This window comes from Numida meleagris, chromosome 5 (genome assembly GCF_002078875.1).
Source record: "Numida meleagris isolate 19003 breed g44 Domestic line chromosome 5, NumMel1.0, whole genome shotgun sequence".
NCBI classification, from domain to species: Eukaryota; Metazoa; Chordata; class Aves; order Galliformes; family Numididae; genus Numida; species Numida meleagris.
Window position 1 is genome coordinate 39560050 of NC_034413.1, and position 16073 is coordinate 39576122.

Sequence of the window (16073 nt, forward strand, 5' to 3'; positions counted from 1 at the left end):
CCATGCTGGCTGGGCCTGATCCCCCAGTTGTCCTGCAAATGCCGCGTGATCTCCCTCAGGACAATCTGCTCCATAACCTTCCCCGGCACCAAGGTCAGGCTGACAGGCCTGTAGTTCCCCGGATCCTCCTTACGACACTTCTTGTAGATGGGAGTCACATTGGCAAGTCTCCAGCCTTCTGGGACCTCTCCAGTTGACCAGGAACACTGATAGATGATGGAAAGCGGCTTGGCTATCTCTTCTGCCAGCTCCCTCAGTACTCTCGGGTGGATCTCGTCCAGCCCCATGGACTTGTGGCAGCCCAGGTGGAGTAGTGGGTCTCTGACCATTTCCTCCTGAACCGTGGGGGGTTTGTTTTGCTCCCCATCCGAGACTTCCAGGCCAGAGAGTAGAGTACTCTGAGGATAACTGGTCTGACTTTTAAAGACAGATGTAAAGAAGGCATTGAGAACCTCAGCCTTTTCATTGCCCTCAGTGGCCACGTTCCCAGCCGTGTCCAGTAAAGAATGGAGATTCTCCTTGGTCCTCCTCTTACTGTTACAATATTTTTAGAAGAGTTTCTTGTTCCCTTTTATCGCAGCAGCCAAGCTGTGTTTGAGCTGGGCCTTTGCCTTTCTAATTTTCTCCCTGCACGTGCTAACAACCTCTTTGTACTCTCCCCGAGTTGCCTGTCCCTTCTTCCACAGGAGGTAGATTCTCTTTTTCTCCTGGAGCCTCAAGAAAAGCTCCCTGTTCATCCAGGCCAGTCTCCTTCCCCTCCGGCTCATCTTGTGGCTCAGGGGGACAGCCTGTTCCTGCACCATCAGGACTTCCTTCTTGAGGAGCAACCAGCCTTCCTGGACCCCTTTGCCCTCCAGGACTGAATCCCAAGGGACCCTCCCTACCAGCCTCCTGAACAATTCAAAGTCTGCCCTCTGAAAGTCCAAGGTCGCCATTTTGCTGTCCCCTCTCCTGGTTCCACCAAGAATTGAGAACTCTACCATTTCATGGTCACTATGTCCAAGACAGGCCCTGACTTTCACATCTCCCACCAGACCTTCCCTGTTTGTAAACAGCAGGTCTAGCAGGGCACCTCCCCTGATAGGTTCTCTCACCAGCTGCAGAAGGAAGTTATCTTCCATACACTCTAGAAACCTCCTAGACTGCTTCTTCTGCACCGTGTTGTATTCCTAGCATATATCGGGGAAGTTGAAGTCCCACATGAGGACAAGGGCTGGCAACCGCACAACTTCAGCCAGCTGTTTATAGAACGCCTCATCTGTCTCTTAATCCTAGTTAGGCGTTCTATAACAGACCCCCACCAGGATGTCTGCCTTGTCAGCCTTTCCTTTGATCCTAACCCATAGAGATTCAACATTATCTTCCCCAATTGCAAGCTTGATAACATCAAAACACTCTCTAACATAGAGAGCCACACCACCACCCCTCCTTCCTTGCCTGTCCTTTCTGAAGAGCTTGTAGCCATCCATTGCAGCACTCCAGTCATTGGAGCGATCCCACCATATTTCCACAGTAGCAACTAAGTCATAGTTTGCCTGCCACACGATGGCTTCCAGCTCCTCCTGTTTGTTGCTCATGCTGCAGGCATTGGCATAGATGGGATTCAGCTGAGCCCCTTGCCTCACCCGTAATGCTCCCCTAGGCACTTCTTTTCAAAATAATTTCTTCTTTTTGCTAAGAGGAGAGGTGGTCATGAAGTCTCCTTAGCACTGCAGACTGCAGTGCATTTAACGAGGTGCTGCTCTGTCCTGCTGTGTAAGGTGAAGGTGTCTCCACTTGCAGAACAGAAAAGTATATGCCTACACAAACTACCAAAGGCAGAATGAAGATATATGTATTTTACATCTTACAAAGCAGTGCTGTGTGTTTTAAATGCACATCTCGTTCCCCACTTGAGTGTTTACAGGTGTTGCAAAAGCTCTGATATATTCTGTTATTATTTATAATTGATTAAGCTCAATCCTTTTTGTGAAAGGATACTAATCTGGTTTGCTGTGACAAGTGCTTATCTAATGAGTGTATTGTTTCTCTGTTTGTCATACCATAATTCATATAAAGAAGCAATAAACCATCCCAGTTAGCAGGGAGTATTTGGAAAGCAGTCATGTACTGTAACAGAGAAAGGGGAATGTGCACGGCTTCTAGAACATTCAGCAGTAGTTATGAAATACTTGTATTTAATCCTTGTATCAGCCAGTAATCAGATTTTTTTAAATGAGTACAAGCTTAAAAAATTATTAACTGTTAATAATGTTTTATACTGTATAAGATTTTAAAGGGTAGAGATATTCCATTTATTTTAAATAAATCCAAGTGCCATTCTTGTGCCACCTCTATGGCAGTGCTGAACAACCACTGTGTTATATGGAGACATTTTAGAAGGAGAGGAAGGAGCTAACAATAATATGAATTCTGGAGAGTTTCAGGGGCTGCTGGGAATACAGTCATTTTTCCTGATTTTAAATAAAATAAAAAAACATTAAGTGAAATTTGATGTCATGACTGTTAAGTTCTGCAATTTATACTTGCATTGATCAGGAAATGAATTTATGGTATTTTAAACCTTGTAAAAGTCCACATAATTTAATTGTTAATCTAAGGTCAACAGCACATTAACATCATCATATCTGAACTGCAATGTCCTGAAATCCCCTGGCTCCTGCTATTAGAAAAACCATTCCCCTCAGTTCATGACTCCTTGAAGTTGTTCCCAGCCCGGTGAGATAAGTGTTGCAGGGCAGGCTATGAGAGCCGCTCTGAATAGGCAGTCCTCTGCTAATGTTTTGGTGATAGGGAGGACGTCTGCTTTTAATGTGGGATAGTAATGCTAATCTGAAACTGCATTATTAGTCCTGAGGCATGTTATGATTTCCCCTTGTTTTTCATAAAGTGTGTTAAAGTTCCACTGGTTTTCTTTAGATGTGGAATTACAGGTTTGAATGTATCAACTGCTTTATTGTCACTGGTTTTGGTCTTTATTTCCTCATTTTATCACTTGTTACTATAGTATTCAGCTATGTTGTATTTCGCTATTCAACCTTAATGTGCTTTCACTGTCCTGAGCATATTTTTAATTGATGTCGTCTTGATGTTTTTAAAGCCTATTAGTTTTGAAGTGCTGTTGTTGCAAGTGCTTAAATCTTCAGCTGCAAAAAAAAAAAAAAAAAAAAAAAAAAAAAAAAAAAAAAGAATAAAACACTTTTCAGGGTGGCAAAAGGCTTGTAAGAAGAAGTGCACTTAATGCATTAATGCCTCTCTACTGCAGAGAGGCTTTGATCCACAGAGGTCTTCAGGCATTTGTCTCCTGCAACAGGATCTGGTTTTGTGCCTTTGATAATGCAGGGAGGAACCAGGGAACTTGGTGTGAGCTTTTTGAAATGAGAAGTAGTGGAAAAACCTCTTTGGGATAACGTGGGAAATGAAGGCACGGGTGAAGGAAGCAGAAGTAAGTCTCATTGGAAGTCTGCTTAGGGCTTATCTTGTTTTGTTTGGTTGTCCTGCACTACCCACCTGGGGACCCCTCAGCAAGGGCAAAATGCAGGCTCACCTGAGCTTGCACCTCATGGGAGATTCCCATGGCAGCATTGTGCATTATAAAGTCATTTAGTTCTGTTGGAGGAATCTCAGTTAATTATTCATTGTGAACTGCTTGCTGAACTTGTTACTTGCTAAGACTTGCACATTTTGAGCAGGTTCATAAGCAGAAGATAATATTATGAGGGCATCACATTTAAATACTGTGTGACTGCTTGCTAATTACTTGCTTACTGAGCCACGGAAGCAAACAAAGATAACAGGCATTAAACTAACCACTGAACATTAGTGAATGGTCCTGCCACATGGAAAGATATAGAAAACATTACGAAAATTATGCTTTTTAGAAATAAAGTACACTTCTTTTAGTTGCTCCCATTTACTTTGAACGATTTTTGACTGGAGCCTTTGTGATATTCAGAATGCATGGGCTAGTGACATTTTATGTGCAACTGGGCAATATCTCATTTTCATTTGTATAACATGAGCAAAACCCAACAAAATTCAAACACAGTTCAGCGTAAGTGCACTGCTAGTTATCACTAACACAGCTAAGTGCAGTAAGGGAATGCAGGTGACAATAATTTAGCAGATGGCTGAATAAGGACAAGTGGAAAAGAGCAACAATATCCAAGAACAGAGACATGCATTTTTGCGCTTGGATGATCTTTTATATACAGGAAATAGTATTTTTGGAAACTTCTTGATCAGGCCTCAAACCAGATTGTGCCAGGTATATATTCTGTGGTTAATGGCTAAGAAAAGGTTCACTCATATGCATGCATTTGGTGAGTAAGCCCCTCAGATACTGTCTAGCAATAATTCTTATAGATTGTTAAAACCCTATGTGCAAAAGCTGGAGACAATAGTTATAAGAAAAAATCACATTGTGTAATTAGTTCCTGTTATGCTAAGAACAATTATGCTCATCACCCTTCTGTACTGGAAGAAGGTCAGTTTGACAGGACATCTGACAGAAGGGAAACTTGAGAACAAATAGTTCCAGAAAAGACAAGCAGACAGTCCAACATGAAGGCTGTGCATATGAAACTGCAGCCAGACTCTTCTGTCTCACACATTGACACCTACTTGTAACAATTACACAGAGTAATTTAATTGCTTAAAAGTTTTAAATGGTTCTTCTGTTCCACAATTTGTATGTGCCGAACACATACTGACTTGATTAGGCTGAGCAGAGGCTTGGATCAGTAAAATGATAGTTACGTGGTTGTGTTTCGGTGCAAGAAGAAGAACCGCTTGTGTCTGCATAACCCAGGCAGGCACAAAATGCACCTTTTTTGCATCCCTCGCTGTGTAGGTGTCAACAGTTTACGGGCGTTAGGCCCGATTCCGTGACAAAGGGGACGGGGGACCCAAGGGCCCACGTCCCGGGAAAAGGGGAAAGGGGAAAAGGGTAGGGAGATGGCCCTGAGAGCAAAGAACAGCGGCAACAATCTGAGGAGAAACAAACTAATTTACTAAATACGATATCGGAATGCAAAACAGCACACTATAATACAATATAATTACAATTTAAGCTGATAAATCCAATACAGAGAGAGAGAATGTCCCAAAATCAAGGTAGGCCTTACTCTACTACCGACGATAAGACGGCTGGAGAGCGAGGTGCTGCCAAGACGAGAGACGGCGGAAAAAAGGGACGAGGTCTCGTGATCTGCAAGTTTTTATACTGCGAGCTTCTATCTTTTCCCTCCAGCTGGAAAATGGTAACAAAGGAGCAAAGTACCGTGGGGACTGTAGTAGTCCTTCTCTTCTGAGAACTAGGTATGTCCACTACATGATGTTATGATGTGGAATACCAATAACCGAAAATCACAAAACCATGACAGTAGGTATTGCTTTAGAATCATAGAATCATGGAATTAGCTAGGTTGGAAAAGACCTACAAGATCACCCAGTCCAACCATCCACCTACCACCAATAACCCCACTAAACCATGTCTCTCAATGCTATATCTAAATGTTTCTTGAACACCCCCAGGGACGGTGACTCAACCACCTCCCTGGGCAGCCCATTCCAGTGCCTGACCACTCTTTCAGAAAAGTAGTGTTTCCTAATATCCAGCCTAAATCTCCCCTGGCGCAACTTGAAGCCATTCCCCCTCGTCCTGTCACTAGTTATAAGAGAGAAGAAGCTGACCCCCAGCTCACTACAACCTCCCTTCAGGTAGTTATAGAGAGTGATAAGGTCTCCCCTGAGCCTCCTCTTGTCCAGATTGAACAATCCCAGCTTCCTCAGCCGCTCCTCATAAGGCCTGTGCTCCAGACCCCTCACCAGCTTCGTTGCCCTCCTCTGAACACGCTCCAGGGCCTCAATGTCTTTCTTGCAGTGAGGGGCTCAAAACTGGACACAGTACTCGAGGTGGGGCCTCACCAGAGCTGAGTACAGAGGGACAATGACTTCTCTACTCCTACTGGCAACACTATTTCTGATACAAATAGCATTTAATAGCATTCTCCCTATTCCCTGTGGGTTCAGTGTTGTTCTGTGGTGTCAGTGGGAATTTTATTGTCAGGTTCACTGAGAGAAATAGATAGAGCTACAAATATGCGGTAAATGAAAACTGAAAATAGCCACTGCTTGAAGTGAGACTGTACGGACACCGTGAGGCATGAAGTCCTATTAACTTTAGCCCTACACTTTCAGCAGTGAGAGCAAAGGGGTCAAAATGTGGTTTGGGATGAACAGTGTCTAGTTCTACTGAGGCTGGTCTATATTAATCACAAAAAGTACAATGAAATTATCTGAGGTTTATCTGCCCCAGCTAGCCTCACTCTAAAATCATGAGGTATTTTTGTTATTTGGTTGAAATCTATAAATTTATTGAATGGATTACTTTGGTTAGGTTGGAAAATCAATCTGAGTATGAAATGGCTTACTGGAAAGTAACTATCATTGTAAATGTTAGTCATTCCTGGGCTTGTTTTTGTGTGTATATGATGATTTCTTGCAGAGACTCAAGGAATTGAAGCAGAGGGAGTTTGCTCGAAATGTAGCATCGAAGTCGAGAAAGGATGAAAGAAAACAGGAAAAAGCCCTTCAACGTTTGCACAAGTTAGCTGAGCTGAGGAAAGTGACAGCGTGGTAAGTGCATGGCTACTGAAACACAAAGAATGCCTTAAAATAATCCCTCATCTATTTGCTGATGTCCTGGTACACAGGGCTACTGGAATCCCTCAGCTGGAGCCCTGCACACATGGTTTTATTACATTTCTGAAGCAGTGTGTGTACAGTAATTTGAGTCACACTATGTGAAGAAATATTTAAATTTTTTTTCCAGTGGAGCTAAAATGACATGTTAACATTTTTTTTAGTTAAAAAAAAAATGCTTCAAATACATTTCTTAAAACCAGGCATATTGGTTGAAAGCTTAGTGAACTAGGTCACGCATTTGAAGGCTGACACTGTTCCACTGATGAGGTGAGGAACAGAGTCTTTCTAGGATGTAACAGATTTCTGTGATTTAGCTTTCAAAATGCTTGCCTGGGAAAGCATCCAGAAATCTCATTTTAGATCTCAATAACTGGATTTTTTTTATATTGAAAGGTAAGTGCTCCTTTTCCTCATCTCAACAGAATGTTTACTTCTCACTACAGAAGTCACTCCTTGCTAGTCATACATGTTGATACTGAATCTAGGCATACTATTGAAATTAATATTGAGATTGCTGGCTGTGACTCTGTTCTTATTTGCACACTTATGACACTAAATATATATATACCAACTTGACTTTTCACAGTGGAACCTCAGGGGGAAAAATATATGCTGAAATGCAAATTTTATCCAGGCTTCATCTCACCAGATGATCTGAGAGAGAAATCAGCCCACATGACTTGTAGTTCTTGTTCAGTGATAGTCTGTTCTTCCATAGTTTGTATGGTGGGCAGCATGCTGACATAAAGTCTCTCTAAGCAAGTGGAGGTGACATGGCAGCTGTGAGGTCTGTTTGATAAGATCAGTGTAGCACCTTAGTTATGTATTTACTTATCTTTTGATGGTAAGTCATGTGGAAATGCTTTTTCTTCCCTCAGTGTTCTAACTTTCCAAATTTGATACTTGACGGTCATGGTTTTTATATTCCCAGCTTTAGATATCATTCTCCCTAAGCATACTACAAAACCTGAATATGCTATAATTCAGGACAAAGAGGGAAGAGAAACTTATTGTCCCCCCTTTTCCATGCTAGTGAAGCACAGATTTTGTAGGAGTTTGTTCTATCCATTACTTATTTTCACAGTCCTTCTATGAGTTGCTGAAGAAGAATTTCTCTGAGCTTTAATAGTTGCTGTACACTACAACTTTCTGTCCTCAGCGGTATGATGCAAACAGACACACAGGATTTGTTTTAACTAGTATTTTCTAGGTTTGTTTTGGATAAGAAATCGCTATTTTATTTTATTAGTGAAAGAATATGTATATGGTGCATTTGTCATTATTTAACACAATACTTCTTGGTGTTCTAAGTGCAAGTTTTTCCAGTGACCTGTCATCTAGCAGTGTCCTGCACTACACTGTAAAATACAGAATAATTTGGGTAAACTAATCCAAAATTGAAAAAAGAAACAACAAACCGATGTAGTTAGGTCCATTACTCCTAGTGCTGAACAGTTCCTGTGAATCCCAGAAAACTGCCAGCTTAAGCAGTATTTTTCTTCTCTTTGCTTCCTATTAAGTCATATAGAACAGATGGGAAGAGGACATGAAATGAAGAACAGAAGTAGACAGTGATAAATTTTTTCCTCAAGAGGAATGAATCACTTTCGCACCACTGTCAGCTGAAATACTTTTCCTGATATTATTTTTCCATGAAATAAATGGCTGAGCTTGCAACAGGTCTGTGAACACAAATAGGAAAGGAGCTGCTGGGTGATTGCCTGTGGGTGGAGAAGCAGTCACTGAGATCATGACTAAGACGGAAGTGATCTCTGAGGTACTCTCTGCTTTAATATATTTTGTAGCACAAAGAAATAAAAAACCTCTGCTGTTTGTAGTAATAGTGGTGTAACCATGATGGCAGATTGGGAGGAGAAGCAAGGTTTCTAGGGAAATATATGGTCTTTTATTAGTTCAGCAAGTATATCTAGGAGAATTGAACAATATAAGAACGTTAGCCCTTTGTCTGATGACCTCACATGAAGGAACTGTGCACAAAATATTTTTCTTTTTTACACCAATCCTATTATAAAATCAGATAGTTTATTCAAATTCTAAATCTACATATCCATAGATTCTTGCTCTTTTCTTAAAAATCCTTTCAATACCAATGTAACACTTCATTGATTTCTGCAGTTCTCTGAAAGGTACTTACTCCAAGTCTTGTTTGCATTCCTAGTGCTCCTGGAAGTGGACCTATGTTCAAATCTACAACAGTGACTGTGCGGGATAATTCCGGTGATATCCCACAAAGCGCTGCCATAGATTCTTCCAGCAAACAGAATTTCAGCTGTACACCGATGCGCAATGCACAGAATTGCAAAGATGCTACTTCAGATACTTCTTCCACTCCTGAAAATGCATGTGGTAATACATCCAGAACTAACAAATTTGGAGATCAAGTTCAAGGAGCTCAAGGACATAGAGTTGGGTTCTCCTTTGCTTTTCCTAAGAAAGCAGTAGTCAAACTGGAGTCTTCCGCTGCTGTTTTCTATGAATATAATGATGAAACGTCTATGGAGCATGGACTTAGCAGAAGAAGCAGATTTATTCCAGGAACTTGCAATCTTCAGTCTCCATCAGCAACAGAAATAGTCCTGTGTCCTGAAGAGAAACAAAACTGTTTGCACCCACTGGTGGAAAAATGCACTGATGCAGCAGAAGACCCTGAAAATCAGGAAACAAAAGAGCTGGCCAGTGAGGAAAACAGAGAGCTAGAGAGCCCTGTATTAATTCCTGGTGTTTCCAATTCAAAGCAGCTAGTGTCTTCTGACATGGAGGGCTGCAATACTGATGTCAGTATGGCAGATGTACCGGGTCAAATGCTGTCTGTGGTTGTGGACAGTACTCAAGTCCTGCCCCTGGACTGCAGCAGTTGTGAGCTGCTGGGAAATGGAGCTGTTGCTCAGACTGCTGTGGAGGATTGTTCGTCTCTGCAGGACACTGCTGAGGAAAATGGTAAAGATGGGAGCAGTGGCTTATTAACAGTTGAAACTGAAATAAGGAAGCTGGGAACAGAGGCATTAGTTCCATCACATTCTGAAGATGGCAGTAGAGTCCCCCAAAGCAAACTGGACGCACGCAAGAGATCTTGTGAACCATTTGTTCCTGTTCTTAGCAAATACGGATCAAATATTCTTCAGTGGCCATCAGAAATGCTAATTTACACAAGTACAGACCCATCCATTTCTTATAGCTGTAACCCTTTGTATTTTGATTTCAGATCATCAAAAGCAAGTGATAGTCAAGAAAAACCCAAGCATCAGGCAAACATACCTTATTTGCACCATACAACTGAATCCAACCATAGCTTAGTCTCAGATTTTGCAAATAAGTCTACTTTAGAATGTGGTGATCCTGAAGCAGAAATGGATAAAAATGCAGGTGACTATACAGTACCCGTTGTAAGTAACATTTCCCTCATCAGAAATTCTGATCTTGCAAAAAATCAAAGTAAAGTGGCCTTGGGTGAGTCATTCAGGATTAAAAAAATAGAAAAGTATCAAATTTCAAAAAATCACTTACGACAAAACGGTGCGATAGATGAGAAACATAACAAAGTTCGGATCAGAGAAAGTTATGAAAAATGGCTTCACAAAAGTAGAAAACGGAAAAGGAGAAGAAAATTATGTCATTGTCATCACCATCATTATCATCCTTGTGGGGAAGCAACAGTTGCAGAAATGGAGATTTCCTCAGTGATAGAAAAGGAAATGAGTTACAGAGATGAAAATAAATATCAGCACCTTCAAAGTAACCCAGAAAAGTGCAGATACGATGCAGGGAATATCTGGTTAGCTATGGATGAGGTACAGCAGTCTCATCAAAAAGCTGACACTGAAAACAGTCTTAAAAGAGTCACGGCTACATCAAATCACCTCCATGGGGGCAGAGGCTTATGTGACATCTGGCATGCAAAAAGTAGGGATCAACGCGGTGGTTGTAAACTTCTGCATAGAAAGAGAAAAGCAAGCTCTCGGAGGCAGTTGAGGCAGCTAGCTCGAACTTGTAGGAGGCACAACTGCCTGTGCTCTAAAACCTGTTGTAGCTGGAAAGTCAGGAGGTCGAGCTGTAGCCCAGAGCATAAATGTTTAGGGCACTGCAGTGAAGAAAAGAGTCCAGGCCACCATCAGTCCATAAAGAGAGGTTACAGCTTCCTGACAGATGAGCCGGAAAGATCCCACAGGAAGCGGAGACAGCATGCCTATTCCTGTTCGTCAGATGAAAATTCGTACAGAGGGACGTGCTTGGCAGAGGAGTATTTCAGGCAAGCGAGTGCTTCAAGTATGCATCACAAGGCAAAGGGAAAACACAGGAGGAGGAAAACTAGAATCAGTCATGAATGCATTGACAGGAATGAGAGAAGTGAGGCTTCCAGGCCTTGTGAAGAAAGCTCTGCAAGTTCTACGTTAAATGTTTTGGGAGAACTCTTGACTCAAGACAACATAGAAGATACTAATGTGAATTCCAAAGTTGATCTTGCAGAAGATACAGATGAAACTATGCAGCAGGAGGAAAACAAGGCATCTCTGCCGATGGGTGGTGCACACGTGCTCGAACAAGACAAGCCAACAGACTGTGCAGCACCGGAGAGCGTGCTGGGCATGCTTTCGGACGTTGCCACCCATTGTGCTGCTTCTGTTCCTGAGCAGGGTGCTCCAGCAGCTGCAAGCACACAAGGTGCTCTGAAGGATGAAAAGAAAAATGAAAATGTAAACAGCCATGAAAGTCAAGCTCGTTATAAAGCTCCACTGCCCACCAGACGTTTGGACCAGGCTCCCCCAAAATCAGTCCTTTGCCATTATGAGTTGGCTGAGTCTCTGCCACACGAGAAGATAAATGAGGTGACCAGTGACTGGGTACAGTGCAACTCTAGCATATTTAACAGCCCACCGCCCTTGCCATTCAAAGAAGCACACCTCAACAGCCACACCTTTTTAGCTACAGAGCAGCTGGTAGCCCCCTTCACCCTTCCTGACCAGACGCTGATATTCCCTCCAGATAACCACGAAAAATTCAAAGACCTCCCATCCGAGGCATACCAGCAGCTCGTTCAACAGAACATGCTGGCCAACAAGGTGAAGTTTACCCTTCCTCCCCCAGCCATACAGCCTCCCAGCTCTCCGTTGCAGCCTCTGCCTTTGCAGCCACCGCTGTGCTCTACCTCGGTCACCACCATCCACCACACCGTCCTGCAGCAGCACGCCGCGGCCAGTGCGCTCAAGGCCCTCCAGCCCCACCAGCACTTCCTCTCGCAGGTCCCGGCCCTTGCCAGAGCACCTTTACCTCATCTGCCCGTAGGGCCCAGGCTTTGTCCCGGAGGCCCCGCGGCCTTTGTGGCCCCGCCGCACCTTCCGCTGGTGCCACCTTCAGTGCTGCAGCCGGCCCCGCTGGCCTTCTCACCACTGCCGCATGCTGTTTTCCCCTCCCTGCTGTCCCCGCACCCGGCCGTCCTGCCGCTGCAGCCCCTCTTCTAGGACGGGTTCTTGGGGGGAAGAAGGAGCCTTCAGATAGACAGATGTGGGTCTCCTGGCACCCCTCGTCTTTGCAGTAGTCCTGTGAAATAAACTGGTTGAAATTCCTCTTTCCTTGGGAAGTATCTACTGTAAGTATAGCGATGCAAACATCCGTGTAAAGCTCAGACCTATCCTATAACTAAAGCACTGAATAGTCTGATATTGATATGAACTATATATATAAGTGAAGTTCATGTCTTAGAATATGTATAATGTATATAAAATATATTTATAGTTCTATAACTTCTGTTGTAAAGTATTCACCTTTTGTTTTTTTATCCTTGTGTATTTGCACCTATTTAATGTTTAGACAAAGCTGATGCACTATGTTTTGTACTATGTTCTCTGAAACTGTAAATCTAAGTGACAAACTATCTCTTGCAATAAATTTTTGTTAACTACTTAAGTATATCAAAAATCTTTCATTATAAGCCTCACGGATGTCGTTGCTCTGTGTTCCTCTGCATCCTCTACCCCTGCTGTGCTGGGATAATCGGGTTTCCTATCCTTCGGTGATTTATCACGGATGCTCAGAGGCTAATACCTTGAGGGCAGCTGTCTCACTGAGCAAGAGAGAAAGGGTAACAGATCCTTTTGTGTTAGCAGTTTGATGTCACCGTGACAAATTTTGCCTTCTTGTTGTCTTCTTTCACAAACTGCTGACTGTTGGAGCTAATCCCTTTTCTACTAAACCACAAAAGGACTGCGTAACAAAAATAACATCAGTGGTAGAAGAAAAAGAACGGATCAGCAGTGGTTTGACTTGAAGGGGAATGTTCCTTATGGCGCAAACGTACAGCACAGAGAGCCTTATTTCCATCAAGCCTTCAGCTGGTCTCCATTTCTCATGGCTACTTTTTGCACATGGGCAGGAAGGTCAGGAGGAACTTCTCATGGGGAATTTTGAATCTCACCAGGGGGATCGTTCAGGTTCTTACCTCGTTTCACTCCCCCATTACCTGCAGCATTGGGGTATTAAAAATATATAAGTGACATAGAATAGAAATAATGATAACACATTGCTGTTATTTCTAACTGTATTCCAGAGAATTCTCCCTACCTCTGAAGTCTTTTTATTGCTGATGAAACTCGACTTCACCCAGTGAAATCTTCTCATTTGTGTTAATATGAGATATTTCAGGCCCACTCCTGTGAGGGCCCAAAATAAAAGCAAAAGCCAGCTCAGTGAGTTAAAATAAAGTCTAGCCACGTGAGTGAAGCTAAGAATTTGCAGCATAACCTTTAGTGCTAGAAGTAGACCCTCCATAATAAAAGGTAGGGGCTAGCTTTTGAATTAATTACTTCTTTTCACCTTTTATATATTGTAATAGAATTATATATGGTTGAATTGAAATAGTAATTTTGGAAGATTATTAATATACATCACATTATCCATTTGAAAAGTAATATTATAGCCTAAAAATATGTATCTGGTTATTATTTTCTGCATCTATAGCATTAGTACTTACCTATATTAATATTGAAAGTTTTAGTATAATAATGCATTAAAACTATAGCAAACAACATCTTGTCAACTCTGATTACAGTGTAGGATATTCAAGTTTTCCTCGTCATGCCATTAGAAAGGGCTAAATTACGTTAATAAGGAAAAAGATGATGAGAAGGGGCAGATGAATGACCTGGTCATGGATTGCTTCTTGGAACCCCTGCGTGATGCTGCCACAGAGCAGGATGTTGCTGGGAATCTATCTGTACAGTGCCATTAAGAGGGTAAATTTTCTCTAGCTTGTAATTTCAAGTGAGTGCCCATTTCTCGTTATCTGGTACCTAGAAAATACAGTTTAAGTGACTTTATCCTGCTGCTTTATTTCAAGAGTAAGCCTGCACAATCTATATGTCTCACTGTCTTCTGCAGTAAGCAGGCTGCAAGCCGTGCTGCTCAAGCACTGAAACTCCTACCTGAAGCTTGAAGGTGTGTGTGCTTACTGCTCAGGCCCCTAACACATAGCTGACCCACGCTGGCTTTTGTATTCCTGTGTTCCTCTGCAGGAGTTAGCACAGGTGTTCCCCTGGATCCTGATGTCCTGTCAAAGCAAACAATCAGATAATACACACTGGATAAAAAGAAACAGTGTAGGATGGCTGTGATTATACATGATCCCTATCCCTACATTTTTACCTAGCAGAAGATAAAGGATAACAAATTTAAAGTTTTCAATAAATTGAATAAATCATACCTACTAATTTAGGAGTTGGTGATTAAAAAAACCATTCCAACAGCTTTAGATCTTACCTTTTCATTGCAATTTAGATGAAATTTATTCTATTTTAAGTTGTTAAATAATTTTATAACATTGCGTTATTATTTATTTACTGTAATTGCTTTCAATAGTGTATAAACTTAGAATAAAAGACTCATAATCATCAAATATAGTTATTTGCTAACATGGTATTGCCTTCAGTGCTAGAGCTGTTTGTATATGTATTGTCATATATAAGAGCAAAACCAATATAAAAATAATTCACAAGTTAAGTTTAAAACTGAACACAGTAATTTAAACAAAGTAATAAAATGTCCTTTTGAGTTTGTTTTATTAGTAAGTATACAACTTTTGGTAAGTTTTATAATAGTAGTTCCATTTTAGCATTTATCTGGTATTTTAGATTAAATTTATATTTTTATTCTACAACTAAGCAGTCTAATTTGTAAGTAAACATTATTTCAAATGATAAACAATTGAATTTTTATCATTCTAAATAAGCTCTACCAAACTTGCTTAATTAATTTCCTTTTGAATTTCCAAGTTTACTCAAAAGCTTCTTTTTTTGTGTGTCTATGCTCCTATCCAGTTTGCCAGTTCATAATGTTACTGGATTGTCTTCCTCACGTAAACAGTGAAAGTGATACTATCCCTTTAATCCACCTGAATCACAGGAATTAAATCTTCAGACTGCAGTGATGACCCTAAATTAGGTGATAGATTTTGTTAAGTGATCCTGCAGAACAGCTCTGCAGAGAAATGATTGAGAAGTTAATCTGTTCCGCTGAGATGAAAAGTGTATCTTTGTCCTTGGGAAGCTGCAGTCTGTCCAGGCAGTGACCTTCTTGGAGCCGTACCATTTCTCAGGTAACATGAGCCATAGAGTAACGTCCTATAGGATCTTTCAGGCATTAAGAATCATCATCTCATAGTGTAATCAGCAGTTTGGAGTTATCAGTCACTTTTGTCTCGTCTGTAAGTACATAGAATGCCAATACCTAGGAAGAGCAGCAGAATCAAATTGTTCATTTGGTTTCATTCACAAACTAGAAAGTAAGCAAGTTTTTGTTGAAGAAGCAGCTTGAGATTCTACAGGAGTGAGCAATGTATGTAGAAACTGCTGATGAGAAAGAGTAAAAGAAGTACCTTTTACAGAACATTATAGAATAGGAATATTTGCTGTTATCATTTGGTGTAATCAAACAGCAGTCAAATTATTATGAAGCAGTTTGTCGCCTTTACTTGCAACGTTAACTTTTTACTGATTCATAAACTTTTTACACTCAAGGAAATTAATTTAGATGTGATCTTCAGACTATGCTTTAAAAGGCTATTGGAGCATCCATTTCTCTTTAATATGTACTGTATGTGATAATATGCTCCTCATATACAGTTTACAATGTGGCTGTATTTTTTTCTGTTGAGTTCATTTTTCGTAATTGTACATTTTTTTCAAAATGCATCTTTTACATTATAATATCATTAAGTTGATATGCTGCATTTAAAATCTGGTTTGTAAGTGTATTTGGTCAGATTCTGAATTGGTGCAAATCAATGTACAGCTCCTGAGTTCAGTGGCATTTTATTGGTTTGTGCTGGCTGAAAATCGCTAACGCTTCAGTGTTAA

The 16073-nt window shown here is 41.2% G+C and overlaps 1 protein-coding gene across 1 annotated transcript in view; it reads left to right on the plus strand.

The window, feature by feature from the left end:
- ZNF804A (zinc finger protein 804A) overlaps window positions 1-13317 on the plus strand; it is a 38091-nt gene extending 24774 nt beyond the window's left edge. The window contains exons 3-4 of the mRNA XM_021398769.1: window positions 6509-6639; window positions 8888-13317. Of these exons, the coding sequence (XP_021254444.1) occupies window positions 6509-6639; window positions 8888-12185 (3429 nt within the window). The 3' untranslated portion in view covers window positions 12186-13317. The remainder of the gene's footprint in view (window positions 1-6508; window positions 6640-8887) is intronic.